Source organism: Hemitrygon akajei, chromosome 5, assembly GCF_048418815.1.
Source record: "Hemitrygon akajei chromosome 5, sHemAka1.3, whole genome shotgun sequence".
Classification (NCBI taxonomy): Eukaryota; Metazoa; Chordata; class Chondrichthyes; order Myliobatiformes; family Dasyatidae; genus Hemitrygon; species Hemitrygon akajei.
In genome coordinates, this window is record NC_133128.1 from 35,575,625 (window position 1) to 35,590,944 (window position 15,320).

The 15,320-nt window shown below is 40.2% G+C and overlaps 1 protein-coding gene across 1 annotated transcript; it reads left to right on the top strand.

Moving 5' to 3' along the window:
• Positions 1 to 2,614: 2,614 nt before the first annotated feature.
• On the top strand, positions 2,615 to 14,889 carry LOC140727635 (NF-kappa-B inhibitor zeta-like). The gene is made up of 12 exons (XM_073045239.1): positions 2,615 to 2,926; positions 4,322 to 4,446; positions 4,638 to 4,671; positions 7,473 to 7,576; positions 7,805 to 8,469; positions 8,733 to 8,838; positions 9,637 to 9,783; positions 10,593 to 10,656; positions 11,396 to 11,571; positions 11,708 to 11,818; positions 12,687 to 12,854; positions 13,025 to 14,889. Exons 1-12 carry the CDS (start codon positions 2,752 to 2,754, stop codon positions 13,076 to 13,078), a joined length of 1,929 nt encoding a protein of 642 aa, XP_072901340.1. The 5' UTR covers positions 2,615 to 2,751; the 3' UTR covers positions 13,079 to 14,889.
• Positions 14,890 to 15,320: the final 431 nt, after the last annotated feature.

The window sequence follows — 15,320 nt, forward strand, 5'->3', positions numbered from 1 at the left end:
ACTAGGTTCCTGAGAATAGCCAGGGTGTAGTTAATAAGAACACTGACCTTGATCTTTTGATTTGTGTGTGGTGTCAGCAGACTGAAAGCACGCAAGAATAATAATACTGTTCAAGATAAGGAGATAAATAAACCTGGATATTGCAGGTCAGTAGATCCTAAATGAGATGTAGGAAATACTAGAGCTCAGTAGCAAGGGCAACATAATCCTAATCTCCACAAGTGTAGGTTAGTAAAACAGAAATTAATCACATCTGAGCAAAGAAGAGGTTAAGGAATATGGAAGTAATGAGAAGTAAGTACAAATTTAGAGAATTATTTTGAAAAGAGAAACATGATTTAAAGGCACAGTAGTAGTTTGCTTACGTAATATTGTGATATGAGTCAGTTATCAGATGTAATGACTAATGAAAAGTATGTAGTTAGTTCTCAGCAGATGAGATCAGGACAATTGCTTTATTGTTTTTGAACATATAGTCAACTTGGCTATTTAGGAGTACAATCTGAAGTTGATCTGAAACAGTAATGTATTAAGGGAGCATCATGTAGAATTTGGAAGGAAATAGTGAAAGAGGATGCCAGATGGATTTTAATCTGGATAAGAGTGACATGATGAATTTTGAGGCGGCCATGCATTTTGAAAGATATTTTGAGGGTGATGTAAAAGGCGAGGGTCCTGTGTTCCCTTTATAATTCTGGTTTTCTGTACAATTGTAAAGGCTACCTTGCAGGTTGAGTCAGTGGTAAGGAAGGCAAAAGCAATGTTAGCATTCATTTCGAGAGAACGAGAAGAACAAGGATGTAACACTGAGGAATTATAAGGTATTGGTCAGACTGCACGTGCAGTATTGTGAGCAGTTTGGAGCACTGTATCTAAGAAAGGAAGTACTGGCATTGGAGCGTTCAGGAGGTTCACAAGAATGATTCTGGGAATGAAAAGGGTTAATGTATGAGGAGAGTTTGATGCTCCTGAGCCTGTACTTACTGGAGTTGGGGGTGGGGGCACGAATCTCATTGAATATTGAAAGACCTGGATAGAGTGGATGTGGGGAGATTGTTCCTATAGTAGGGGAGTCTAGGACTGGAGGGCATACCCACAGAATGGAGGGGCATCCCTTTAGAATAGAGATGAGGAGGAATTTCTTCAGTCAGAGGGTGGTGAAACTGTAGAACCATAGAACATTACAGCACAGAAACAGGCCTTTTGGCCCTTCTTGGCTGTGCCAAACCATTTTTCTGCCTAGTCCCACTGACCTGCACCTGGACCATATCCCTCCATACACCTCTCATCCATGTGCCTGTCCAAGTTTTTTTTTAAATGTTAAAAGTGAGCCCACATTGACCAAATTCGCATGTGTAGAATTAATTGCCCCAGACAACTGTGGATGCCAAATAATTGGGAATATTTAAAACGGTGGTTGATTGGATTGGAAACCAGAAGAAAAAAAATGAGGAAATTGAGAGTTGGATTTGCTTGTGTTAGAACAGGAGTTGTAGAATCTTAACTGGGTGTACGTTTAGGGAAGGAACAGGAATCAGGGGAATGTTGGAAATTTCAAGCATGGAAATTGAAACACAGCGGAGGATAGCAGATTGACTTAAGTGGACATCGATGTGGGGGTGGATCAACATGCACTCTGACGTATGGGATGTGGTTTCCGAATTTCTGAATTTGTCAGGCCACAGGTTGTGAACTCTAGGGGTCAGCACGAATAAAGCTGACAGAGGGGATTGGAGTTTGTGAAATGAGGGAAAATTTCAGAATAACTTTCACTGTAGTGGCTGGATTGATTTTATTTGATCAGCGGCCAGATAATGATTAACAGAGAAAATATACATGCATTGGATTATGAAATGAACTGAAAAGGCACGAAATATACAGGAAGTGAGTGAGCATCCTGAGAAGAATGTTTGTATCCGTTTTCCGTTTCGGTTTGAAGTTAAAATTAGCAATGGTTGAAGCCCACCACCCAGGGCATGCCCTCTTCTCATTGTTACCCTCAGGAAGGGGGTACAGATGCCTGAAGGCACACACTCAGCGATTCAGGAACAACTCTTCCTCTCTGTCATACGATTTCTAAATGGACATTGAACCCATGAACCCATGCCACTCTTTCTGGTTTTTTTTTGCACTACTTAATTTAACTATTTAATATACATATATAGCTACTGTGATTCATTTTTCTATACTTAACACGTATTGCATTGTACTGCTGCCGCAAAATTAACAAATTTCACGACATGTGCCGGTGGTGTGAAGCCAGATTCTGACACCCTTAATAATTCTGATCGTCTGCTCTCCTTTCTGAACCTTTTTAGGTCAATCTTTCGGTCATGTGCCTACAATCGCCGAAAACACTAGGTAGCATTTTATTCGGAAGCGCCGTAGGGTAACTTTGATTTCGTCTAATTTCAAATAAAGTTAATATAATTAACGTATTTGTCTCCTCCGTGCACTGCCTGAGCCAACACAGGTTTGCAAGCGCAACCCCTCCCCTTCTCTTTTCATCATTGCCAGTAACGTAGGCTGTTCTTGCATTTACCGTAATTCCAGCCCCTTTGCTGTGATCTTGCCCGTTTATTGGGACGAATAGGAAGTGAAGGAGAGGCATAATAAGCCTGCCTCCCGGAAGACGCAACAGAAAAAATATTTGTGGTCGAGTGTTTGCAACATCAGTTGCGAGGGAGTCCTGCAATCAGTCTCGGAGTACACCTTTTCTGTCCACTCCCGCATTCTGAAACGAGCTGAAGGATGATCCTGGATCGAGGGACCGAGAACTCGAGCGACAGCTGCGAAGGCGAGAACTGGCTGGGGTCGAGCCCCATCAACCTGGGCTCCTTCTACCAGAGTTCGCCCACGGCCAGCGAGCCGCGCTCGCCCGCCTCGCCGCTGTCCGAGGCGTCCAGCTCCAGCGTCCCATCCCCAGGTATAAGCGCAACCCCGTCTCCGGCCGGCACGGGTGCAGCCCCAAACCCCTGCTTCCGAGCCCGGGCCACGGAAGGTCGCCTCCGGTACCGGTTGAAGCGCCGCCCACCTTCCGTCGAAATGGTATTCGCCTGCCCAGTCGTCGCTTCTCACCTAGCCGGGTTAGGGTATCGTTTCCTTCCGCACCCCACCCCGACCGTAGTCACTTCCTACCCCGCTAGTCAAGCGAGCCTTCCCTCCGCATCGGATTTAACCCCCCTCGCCCGGCACCAATACAGCCACTCATCTCCCCACTCTTCCCCACAAATCAAACCAAGTGGGAAGGGGCCGCTTTCCTCCCTCGGACTTCAGGCCACTACCTCCAGCCCACCTGCATGTCCAGCCGACAACCACCGCCTACCCCACCCCTTGCTCGAACCATCCGCTGGTAAAGACACATCCGCCGCTCTCCTACCCATTCCCACTACAGCTCGCCAGCTTTGCCCACTCGTCCGTTTCCAGCGTTTAATTTTTAGTACTTCCTGGGGCCTGAGTCTTAAGATTTAGCTTATTTTCCGCTCTAGATTCACTTCGTGCACAATTTTTTTCCTCTGCATCGAGCTATTTTGATCGGCGTGTAGAGCAGGGCTGCGATGTACTGTGAGCGGGGCTTCCTTTCCAAAATAAATTGTTTAAACCAGTATTGTGCTGATTTAAATAAAACATTGAGAACAGTGTCCTTTTGACTGCACCCACACGAACGGTTTTCTTTTAAACGTCATGCCTAAACTGCCACAGCAAATGGTCTAGAACAGGAAGTTGGTCTCAGTTTTTGAATTCTGCAACAGAGGCGACTTTCCTGGCCCAGATAGCTTGACATCACAATTTAAAATGACGATTGTTCAGCCTGGAAAAAGCATCTTTCTTTCAGGCATACAGCGAGTTAAATTGACCTGGTGGCTTTTGGTGTTTGCCCAGTGACTGGGGTGGTTTGGCGTAGGTGCCACATTGATTCATTTTCCTAGCCTTTTTCAGGCTTGAGTCAGCTGCTGCCTTGGACCGGGTTTTTCCACAGTCCAATAACTTGGGGTAGTTATTCCAGTCCCGGACCATTTAGCTCAGCTTTGATTCCAGGATTGCAACATTTGTTCCCGAGTCAGATGGCACCAGGATCAAGTCCTATTCTAGAAAGTTCAACGTGGATATATCCACACTTCGGATAAGTTTAAATCAAAGTCCATCTGCTCAGTCTACAGAATATCTCACTGCACTGCTTTAAAGAGAACCAAGTGAGTTGTCCTTCATGAGAAGGTTACAAACAAATGATCTGGTTGTCATTGTAATACTGTCTCTAGGAGCTGGCTGGGTGTAATTTGGCTGCTATTTAAAATAGTCACCCTTCCATTTTCTTTTATAGTGCCCTGTTCAGGGACAAGGGCTCTGAAACAGCCCTTCCAGGGAGTCAGGGTGAAGAACCCTGTGAAGGACCTCCTTAATTATTTCAGGAGCACCCGCTCAGGCACCAAGCTGGAAAGTCACTTGGTAACTATTCGATTATTATGTTTTTTAGTAATGTTTAATCATAGCAAGCCCATTTAAATAGTGAAACATTTGAAAAATACATGGCATTTAATTTTAACTTGTGTCGTTGACCTTATTGTACTCTTTGATGAAATCTATTGCAGAGAATCATGTACATTGTTTTATAGAATTATCTTTCTTCTTTAATTTAGCTTCAGTCAAACTCATCAGAAGAACAATTTTCTCGTAAGTACATAGCTTGCTAATTTGTAGTTTTTTAAACCAGAACATCAATGTATAGTACTATATGGTTTTCCCAAAATGTACTCAGTACTGGCAGGCATTGCTAAACAGAGAGACCTCGGGATACAAGTACATGGTTCCCTAAAAGCAACGATACAGGTGGACAGGATGCTGAAGAATGCAAATGACATGATTGCCTTCATTTTGTGAGGTTACAATGCCAGGTTGCAGCAGTATTGACAATATTTTGAGTATCTTGTGTAGTTCTGGTTGACACGCGAGAAAAATGTGCTAAAGAGGTGCAGGAAAGATTCAACAGGATGTTGCTTTGATAGGGGGGCCTTGCTTTAAGGGGAGCCTGAGTCTGTGTTCCCTGGAGTAAAGGAGACTGAAAGATGCATAAAATCATGAGAGGCAGAGCTAGGGTAGAGAGCCAATGTTGTTTCCCTTGGAAAGGGTGTCTACAACTAGAGAACATGTTTCTAAACTGAGAGTGAGGAGGTTTAAAGGGGATAAATTCTTCACTAATACAGTAGAGTCACAATAAAGTACAGCACAGAAATGGGCCCCTTGGCCTGTCGACTCCATGCCAAACCATTTACACCGCCTAGTCGCATTGAACTGCACCTGGACCATAATCCTCCATATTCCCCCCATCCAAGCTTCTCTTAAACTTTGAAATCAAGCTTACATGCACCACTTGCACTGACAACTCGTTCCACACTGTCAGGATATTATGAGTGAAAAAGTTTCCCCTCATGTACCCCTTAAACTCTTCACTTTTCACCCTTAACCCATGACTTCCATTTGTAGTCCCACCCAACCTCAATGGAAAAGGCCTGCTTGCAATTACCCTATTTATACCCCCCTCATAATTTTGTGTACCCCTATCAAATTTCCCTCAATCTTCTATGTTCTGAAGAATAAACCCTTTAAGTTATTCAATCTTTCTTTATAACTCAGGTCCTCTGGTCTTGGCAACATCCTTGTAAATTTTCTCTAAACTCTCTCAACTTTATTTACTTACTTCCTGTAGGTAAGTGATTAAGACTGCACACAATACTCCAAAATGGGCGTCACCAACATCTTGTGCAACTTCAACATAACATCCCATTTTCAGTACAAAATGCTTTGATTTATGAAGGCCAATGTGCCAAAAGCTTTCCTTACAACCCGCTCTACCTGTGACACCACTTTCAATTAGTTATAGACCTGTGTTCCCAGATCCTTTTGTTCTTCTGCACTCCTCAGTGCCCTACCGTTCACTGTGTAAAACCTGCCCAGGTTGGTCCTACCAGAGTGCAATACCTCAATTGTCTGTGTTAAGTTCTATCTGCCATTTTTCTAGCTGGTCCAGATCCTGCTGCAAGCCATAATAGTCTTCATCGCTGTCCACTACACCCTCAATCTTGGTGTCATCCACAAATTTGCTGATCCAGCTAACCATATTATCATCCAGATCATTGATATACAGTAGATGGCAAAAACAAAGGACCCAGCACCGATCCCTCTGGCACTCCACCAGTCATAGGCCTCCAGTCAGAAAAGCAACTGTCTACTACCACTCTCTGCTTCTCTCACAGAGCCAATGCCTAATCCATTTTACTACCTCATCTTGAATGCCAAGCAACTGAACCTTGACGAATCTCTCATGCGGGACCTTGTCAAATGTCTTTCTAAAGTCTTTGTAGACAACATCCACTTCCCTCCCTTCATCAACTTTCCTGATAACTTCTTTGCAAAACTCTTTAAGATTGGTTAGACCCAATCTACCATGTACCAAGCCATGCGGACTATACCTAATCAGTCCATGTCTATCCAAATACTCATATGTCTGGTTCCTTAGGATACCTTACAATAACTTTTCCACTACTGACTTCAGGCTCACTGGCCTATAATTTCTTGGTTTATTTTTAGAACATTTCTTAAACAACGGAACAACATTAACTATCCTCCAGCACCTCACCTGTGACTAAGTATGATTTGAATATTTCTTCTAGGGCCCCTGAAATTTCTGCATTTGCATTCCACAGGGACTGAGGGAACACCTTGTCAGGCTCTGGGGATTTGTCCACTCTAACTTGCCTCAGAACAGCAAACGCATCCTCCTTTGTAATCTGTAGAGGCCCACGACCTTGCTGCTGCTTTGCCTCACTTCTATAGACTCAGGGTCCATCCCCTGAGTAAATACAGATGCAAACAGTTCATTTGAACTCTTCCCCCACTTCTTTTGGCTCCATGCATAGATTACCATACTGATCTTCCAGAGGACCAATTTTGTCCCTTGCAATTATTTTGCTCTTAACATATCTGTAGAATCCCTTAGGGTTCTCCTTCAAATTGTCTATTAGAGCAACTTCATGCCTTCCTTTAGCCTTCCTGGTTGCTTTCTTAAGTGTCCTCTTGTATTTCTTTTACTCCATAGGTACCTCATGTGTTCCTACCTGCCTGTGCCTGCTTTGTACCTCCTTTTCTTTTAAACCAGGGCCTCAAAATCTCTTGAAAACCAATATTCCCAACTTGTGTACTGGGTATCTGGAAGGTGCTGCCCAGGGGACATGATGGAGGCAGGAACAGTAACAGTCTTTAGGAGTAAGACAACAGAGATATGCCAGAAATGCAGATACCTTAGTCAGCATAGATGAGCTGGCCTGAAAGGCCTTTTTCCATGCTATATAATTTTATGACTGTAAGTGAGATTGGTATCAATATGTATGATGGTCACATGGAAACAGTGGTCTGAAGGATCTGTTTCTATGCCGTATGATTCGGACACTATTAACCAGCCTTTTTTTACTAAACAGAAATAAGAGATATTCTGAATTGCCGAAAGAGATCAGCTTTGGAGAACCTGATCGATGCACCTCCATATAAACTATCTGCACCACCTGTATCATCCTATCCACTGGTAAGAATATCCAACGGTCTTTCAAAATGTAGCTTTATTTTCATTATTTCTATAATCTTTAGGTTTGGAGATGACATTAATAAGGTGCTGTAGGGAACTTAGGGACAGAAAAAAACAGTCATTTTATCAAAAGGCAGTGAAGCTGTGGTGCAGTTACTACTTGTTATGCTACTTGAAAAATATTGTGTAATTTTTCAAAATAAGGTTATTCACTTCTTTCCAATTTAGACTCCACCCCAGACTCCAAACTCTGAGAATTCAGATGGATGCCATAAAACCGAATCAAGAAATGATGTAAATCCAGATGTTCTTGAGGCTATAATAAACATGTTGCAGAATGATGCCCATGAGATTTCTCTGAATACAGTTCAGGTCAACTGGGCCAAGAATAATCATGCTCCTCAAAGAGATGGGAAATTGCACAACAACAGTTATATGCAGGAACTACGCGACTGCCAACTATCCCCTGAACGGTGCCAGGAATTTCAGCCATACCCAGTGCAGAGTCCTCCACAAATCTCTGGACAACAGGAGGGGCTTCAGCCACTTCAAGTTCTTGCCAGTAGACTGGATCAAGATTTTCAACAGATCCCAAATGATATTCCAGACCTTCCTTTTCCAATGCATCCGAATCCATCCATGCCCAATGAGTTCTCATTTTCTCCAGTTAGTCATCAAATTGTGGGCAGTCAACAATCATCTGAATTTTATATGCAAGCTTGTGGATCTCTACAGCCCAACTCCCAGGGTGATGTATTACAGCCTGCCTCCTTGTACTATCCATCACAATGTCAAGGCAAGTCCTTCTTTGAATGGCAACTTGAACAAGAAGAGAAGAAGTTGTCCCATCTTACTCAAGAGCAACTTCTTTCCAAAGACTCTGATGGTGATACGTAAGTGGTTTCTAAATATTTTGTTCTTGCCAATTTTTAATATACTCTGTTTTACATATGTGGCATTTTCCCATTTTAAGGCATCATGCCCTTTGGACGTTCCCAGGGTTCACCTGGAAAATGTACTTGCGCTTTTTGTAACTGGGGATTTCTGTTTCTAAATCTGAAATAGTAGAATGATGGTTAAAATTTATACGGGGAAGATATTGGTATTGTAATGCCTTCAATTTAAAAATCTTGGAAAAAACTTTTATATTTTCCAGTCTTTTACACATTGCTGCTGCACAGGGCAGACGTGCTCTTGCCTATGTCCTTGGAAAGAAGATGGCTGCAGTTAACATGATAGATGTTAAAGAACACAATGGTCAGGTAAATATACATTGACACAACAGGCATTTACTGGACATCGTCACAAATTTTGAGGATTCATTTAATCCTCTCTGAGCTGTGTCTCAGAAAGGCAGCGTCCACTATTAAGGACCTCCAGCACCCAGGGGTGTGCCCTTTTCTCACTGTTACCATCAGGTAGGAGGTACAGAAGTCTGAAGGCACACACTCAGTGATTCAGGAACAGCTTCTTCCCTTCTGCCATCCGATTCCAAAATGGACATTGAAGCTTTGGATACTACCTCACTTTTTTTTCATATACAATATTTCTGTTTTTGCACATTAAAAAATTTATTCAATATTTGTAATTGATTTACTTGTTTATTTATTATGTTTTATTAATTTCTCTCTCTCTCTCTCTCTCTCTCTCTCTGTTAGATTATGTATTGCATTGAACTGTTGCTGCTAAATTAACAAATTTCAAGTCACATGCCAGTGATAATAAATCTGATTCTGATAAATCACTAGATGATTTATTAAAATCTATCTTTAGATTTCTTTCTAAAATCTTTCTCTATCTTCACATTATTGTAAGTTTCTCGTTTGAACACAACAGATAATCTTCCATTTAAAGCTTTATTGAAGGCAAGAATCTTAGTATTAATGTATACTTTCTAGGTAATGTTTAACTGAAATAGATTTGTTTATCAGTCACTGCATGACTTGCAGTTTGCAACGGCTACATTATTTGCTTATGACAATACTTTCTTATCGGTTTGGCATTTGCTATTTTTCCCCCATTTATTTCCTTGTACGATTTGATTCCTTTCTCTTTTGTAGAGTGCTTTGCAAGTAGCTGTTGCTGCCAACCAGCACTTGATTGTTCAGGACCTAATAACCCTTGGAGCACAAGTGAATACTTCGGATCGCTGGGGCAGAACGCCACTGCATGTAGTTGCAGAAAAGGGTCACTTTCAAGTGCTTGTGGTAGGTGCTTATTTTAAAATCTTCAGATCCTATAGAGACCTCAACTTTAGGAAACTGCTGAGGCATATAAAAACACTTGCTTTGCAAATGAACATTCTTTTTCATAAACAGTGGAGAGTCTCTGCCCAAATGTCGACTGTTTATTCTCCTCCATAATCTGGCTTGCTGAGTTCATCCAGCGTTTTGTGCGTGTTGCTCAAGATTTCCAACATCCGCAGTATCTTTCAAAGGTTTCCTATCTTTTGGATTGTATTTAAAATCAAAATACATTTTCAAATGTGTACCATTTGTGGAAGCCGAAGTGCTGTCATTATCTGAAAGATTCTCCTATAATTCTGGGGAATCCTTTGGAACTTAAACAACAATATTGTTGTTCTTTAAGTTCCAAATGAAGTTAAGTCTTGCCTCACTTTTTCTATGTATCTTTACCTTTCCACCATTATCCATACTCTTGCAAACCGAGATATGCTTAATGACATTATTGAGCTAAAGTTTACTTGAGATAGTTAAAGCAGCTTTCCTGACAGGTTATTTTCCTCAACCTGGAAATTTGAGCAAGCACTTTGCCATACATCTTCCCATTTCTCCTTTTTACATTACTCTTTTCATGTGTGTATCCCTGAAAAAACCGAGGCCAGACTTTAGTGTTAGAGCTGTTTTGTAAATATATGTTAAGAAATCCATTTTTAAATTGACTGAGTAAACAATTGCACCTCATTTGTTCTAATATTTGAATGAACAAACCATACACCACAAGCTTTTTCATTTTGGTTGATTGCTATTCACACGTTCTCTCTGTTTCCTTTCAGGCCATTGAAAAAGGAATTATACAAAATTGTCAGCATCTCAATCTGGAAGTTACAAACTTTGATGGTAAGATCTGTTAGTGGTCCTAGCACAGGTGATATACTGGCACTGACAAGGATCCAGAGAGTGGTTCATGAGAATGATCCTGGGGATGAGGAGCGTTTGATGGCTCGGGATGATGGCCTGTTTAATGTGTTCAGAAGAATAAGGGAGTACCTTATTAAAACCTGTTGGATGTTGAGGGGTCTAGATAGAAGGAATGTGGAGAGGATATTTTGAGCAGTGGGTATCAGAGGGCACTGCCTTAGAATAGTAGGGTTCCTCCCTTTAAAAGAGAACTGTGGAGGATTTTTTTTAAGCAGGGAGTGGTGAATCTGTGGAATTCATTGCCTCAGATGGTTTTGAAGGCCAACTCACTGGGTGTACTTGAAATGGAGCTTGATAGGCTCTTGGTTGGTAAAGGTGTTGAAGATTCCAGGAGAATGGGGTGAGAGGGATAACAAATAAACCAGAATTGAATGGCTGAGCAGATTTGATGGGTCAAAAAGCCTAATTCTGCTCCTATGTTTTGTGATAGGGAGATAAAGCTCTGTCTAAGTTAGTTTAATAGATAACACCTTTAAATCATTATGTAATGTTGAATGATGCAGGAATTTCTCAAATATTATGTAAAAAGAGAGTAAAGTAGAACATGAGAATATCTGTGGACCAAAACAAGTTGTATTTTCTTATTTGCATTAGTTTTCATTCATTGCCAACAGTAAATAATGATGCAAACACCTTGCAAATTTCTTTTTTGTCATAGGCATGACTGCTCTGCATTGTGCAGTCCTGGCCCAGAACCGTGTGGTGCATGAACTTCAGAATAAAATTCAACAGCAGCCTTGTTCTCTTGAGACACAGGAGCTGTCCATGAAAAGCAAGAACTTATTGGACACCATTAAAACCTTATTACAAATGGGAGCATCTATTGAAACTCGGGTGAGTTCAGTTTTGGCTCTAATCAGGCCATGGAGAGAACAGGCACTGTTAAAATAGCTCCAGGCGGTTTAATGAAATTACAAATGATAAATCATTTGACTTTGAAATGCTAGAATAACTGTTTCAATTTTCCCAGGATCGGAAAAGCGGTCGCACTCCTCTGCACTTGGCTGCAGAAGAAGCAAATGTTGATCTTTTGCGTTACTTTCTCGAGCAACCAACCAGTCTGAATGTTGTAAATGCTAAGGTAAGATTATAAACATAGCAACCAACAACTGTTCACTCAATAAATCTGATGTGTGGCAGAGAGGAAAGCAACTGACACCTTTACAATGCCCAGCCAGCTTTGCTATGTTTTCTTATGTCTGCATATATACACAGTGGTTACTTTATTAGAACCATCTTATTTGTTAATTCAAATATCTAATCAGCCAATCGTTGCAGCAATTCAATGCATAAAAGCATGCAGGCATGGTCAGGAGGTTCAATTATTGTACATACTAAACGTCAGAATGGGAGAAAAAGTGTGAGCTAAGTAACGTTGATTGTGGAATGATTGTTGGTACCAGGTGGGTGATCTCCTGGGATTTTCATGCACACAGTCTCTCTAGAGTTTACACACACAGCTGTCTAGGATTTGTGGAGAATGCTGTGAAAAACAAAAAAAAATCCAGTGAGCAGCAGTTCTGTGGGTGAAAACGCCTTGTTAACGAGAGAAGTCGGAGGAGAAGGGCTAGACTGGTTCAAGCTGACAGGAAGTTGACAGTAACTCAAGTAACCACATGTTACAATAGTGGTGTGGAGAAGATCATCTCTGAATGAACAACACATCAAACTTTGAAGTAGATGGTTATGGCAGCTTTAGAATTCAATCCTGTACCTAATAAAGTGGCCATTGAATGTAACGTACAAATACTACTGTTTGTCACTTCACAAAATGTTCAATGCTCTCCGAATGATTATGTTGATGTGAAAATGGATTAAAACCTACTGTATATTTTAAATGTATGATATTTGTGTTTAATGTATAATTTCCCCTATGTTGAAAAGTAAGATTGTTCGATGAAACCTACGATGAAGTTTTTGACCGATAAAAGTTTTGCTTTTATTTTCAGGCTTATAATGGGAACACTGCACTTCATGTTGCAGCTGGCATGCAGGACCGGGTCAGTCAGGTAGATGCTGTCCGGCTTCTGATGAGAAAGGGAGCAGATCCCAGTGCCAGAAACTTGGAGAATGAACAGCCAGTACATCTTGTGCCAGACGGTTTAAGAGGAGAAGAAGTAAGTGGTTGCAGACAGAAACAAATCCATTCTTTAAAATATGTACCTCCAATTTTGTCTGTGGCAGCAACCCAAAAAATTACTTCATAAAAGATAATTAGGAAGAAAAGTAATTTATTAAAATTACATGAAATGAACTAATATTGTTTACTCTGACTTCGTACTTGCAGGTCAAGCGCATTTTGAAGGGGAGAGCTGCCCAGTCAAGAGTGCCATTCTTCTGACTTCCTATTTTGGGAAGTTTGCTGTCACCCTCACTGTCAGTTAGGCAGTCTTGTTAGTTTTGTATAGAGATATTTGCGAGTTATGTGCAAATGTGTGTTGTTTCTTTGAAAGAAACTTTAATTGTTGACTACTGTGTAGTACTTTAAAAAACATACTAATGGTAGTATTAACCGTTTTATCTTGCTTTAGCATAAGCATAAGGAATTCAGTTGACTTTAGATTAGGTGGCCTGGATTTTGTAGTCAGAAGTGAACTGATTGCTCCAGGTTGAAGTGAATCGACCATAAATTGTGCCTCCCCTTTCCCTGCATTATTTTGGGACTGTAACATTGCAATCAATCTCACTGAAGAGTTCTTGTGAACGAAAGAAAGGGCATCTGTCTTAGATTTTAAACACATTAGAGCACAAAATGATAGTTTGTAATACACGTGAGATTACAAACAAAATTAAAAATATTTCATAATGCACTTTTGAAATATTGAATTGTAATCCACAGAAAAAAGGGAGTAAGTTTGCTAATTAGTAAAAACCATTTATAATGTTGTTCAAAAGCTTACTTGCATCTTCAGCAAAACAGTACATTATTTTAAGGTGTTTATCAGCAAGGACCATATGTAAATGTTGGATTGTATTTTACTTAATTACATTTGAAAAGGCTAAGTAATGCAGCTTGTAGAAGAACATTAGTAACAAACTGACATTATAATAATACACTGGTTGGCAATTTTGTACTCAATACAAATGGCAAAATCCAGGGCATTATTGATTAAAAATTGTAATGCACAGGATCAGTGTGACATATAATATTCAGATGCATATCTCATCTTAACTTCAAAATTGCAACTTGAATATATTTAATTATCTTCGTAATTTTTGCTCTAAACCAGGTGTGCATCAGTGGGTGTTGTTTGTTCAAATTTACTTCATCCAGTAAGTTGGTAGAACATTTCGGTCACAATGTTCAGGTGAAACAATGCACGTAGTTTGAAAAAGAGTTGATAAGGGGTGAAGGGCATTTCTGTTTTTAAATACTGACATATAGAGATTTGTCGTGATTCATCCACTTGTGTGAATAGAACTTTTTGGGTCTAGCCACATGTACCATTGATGCAATGAAAGCATATTACTTCTGCAAACTGTGTAAATTTTCTACTTGGGAAATAGCTTACTTTTTGATTTTTTATATATATATATATATATATACCTTTTAACAGGAAGGACTAGACAGGTTTATTGCATGCATTTGTCTAGGAGATTCTGAGATTGGTAGATCTACTAATTAATAGTTTGGGGATTTTTTTTAAAGTGTGAGGATTGTTATTAGGAAGAAAGAGGTTTCAGGAAAATGAGAGGTAGAGTATGGAAATTATTAAAGTTAATCACTGATTCTCAGATTTTGATTGAGGGAGAAAGTGACAAGTGGATTGAGACTTTTGGATTGGTGTACAAGCGTTACATATCCACTTCCTGAATTCCTTAGGTATATAAATGTATTTTGTATTCTTTAATGTTTGTATCTACAGGTATATGATCATAGTTCTCATTGAGGAAAATTTTGTATTTCCTAATTCAATATGCCTGATCCAATTTTTTTTCTTATGATATTTAACTTAGTTTTTAAGCTAACTTTGTTGATAATGAAATTAACTTTTTAATCATTAAATCTACACCATATTTCAACTTTGTACATTTAAAGTGCTAATAATTTGACTATTTGGGGGTATTTTGTTAAATCAATGAAGTATGTCTTGTGGACAAATTTTCACTGTTAGTTTATGCAACATTACATTAAAGATGTTATGTATTGGCTATCTTGGTGAGAGTATTTATTTTTGGAAATTCCTTGTTCCTTCTGCTCTAACAGTTTTAAATAAAGATGTTAAGATGACATCTTCAGTGGTTGGCATGCACTTTACCATGGCATATGGATGAAAGAAAAATGTAGGGCTGTGTGGGCCGGGAGTCTCACATAGTCTGATGAAGGGTCTCAGCCAAAACATTGATTCTTTATTCTGCTCCATAGATGCTGCTTGACCTGCTGACCCCCTCCAGCATCTGCAGAACCTCCTAATGGCAAGGAGGGTTAGTTTGATATTGGAGCAGGTTAAAAGAGCAGTACCACATTGTGGGCTGAATGGCCTGTACTGTGCTGTACTGTTCCATGTTCTATCCTACTTAGAGTGCTTAAACACAGTTTTATGTTAAACACTGTGTCATTATTAAACAAATGTAGGCCATTA

Excerpts from the sequence above, each read along its gene's own strand:
- LOC140727635 (XM_073045239.1), top strand. The coding sequence starts at position 2,752 with ATGATCCTGGATCGAGGGACCGAGAACTCGAGCGACAGCTGCGAAGGC. Across the intron at positions 7,577-7,804 it reads CTGTATCATCCTATCCACTG|ACTCCACCCCAGACTCCAAA; the intron begins GTAAGAATATCC and ends TTTCCAATTTAG. Across the intron at positions 9,784-10,592 it reads GTCACTTTCAAGTGCTTGTG|GCCATTGAAAAAGGAATTAT; the intron begins GTAGGTGCTTAT and ends GTTTCCTTTCAG.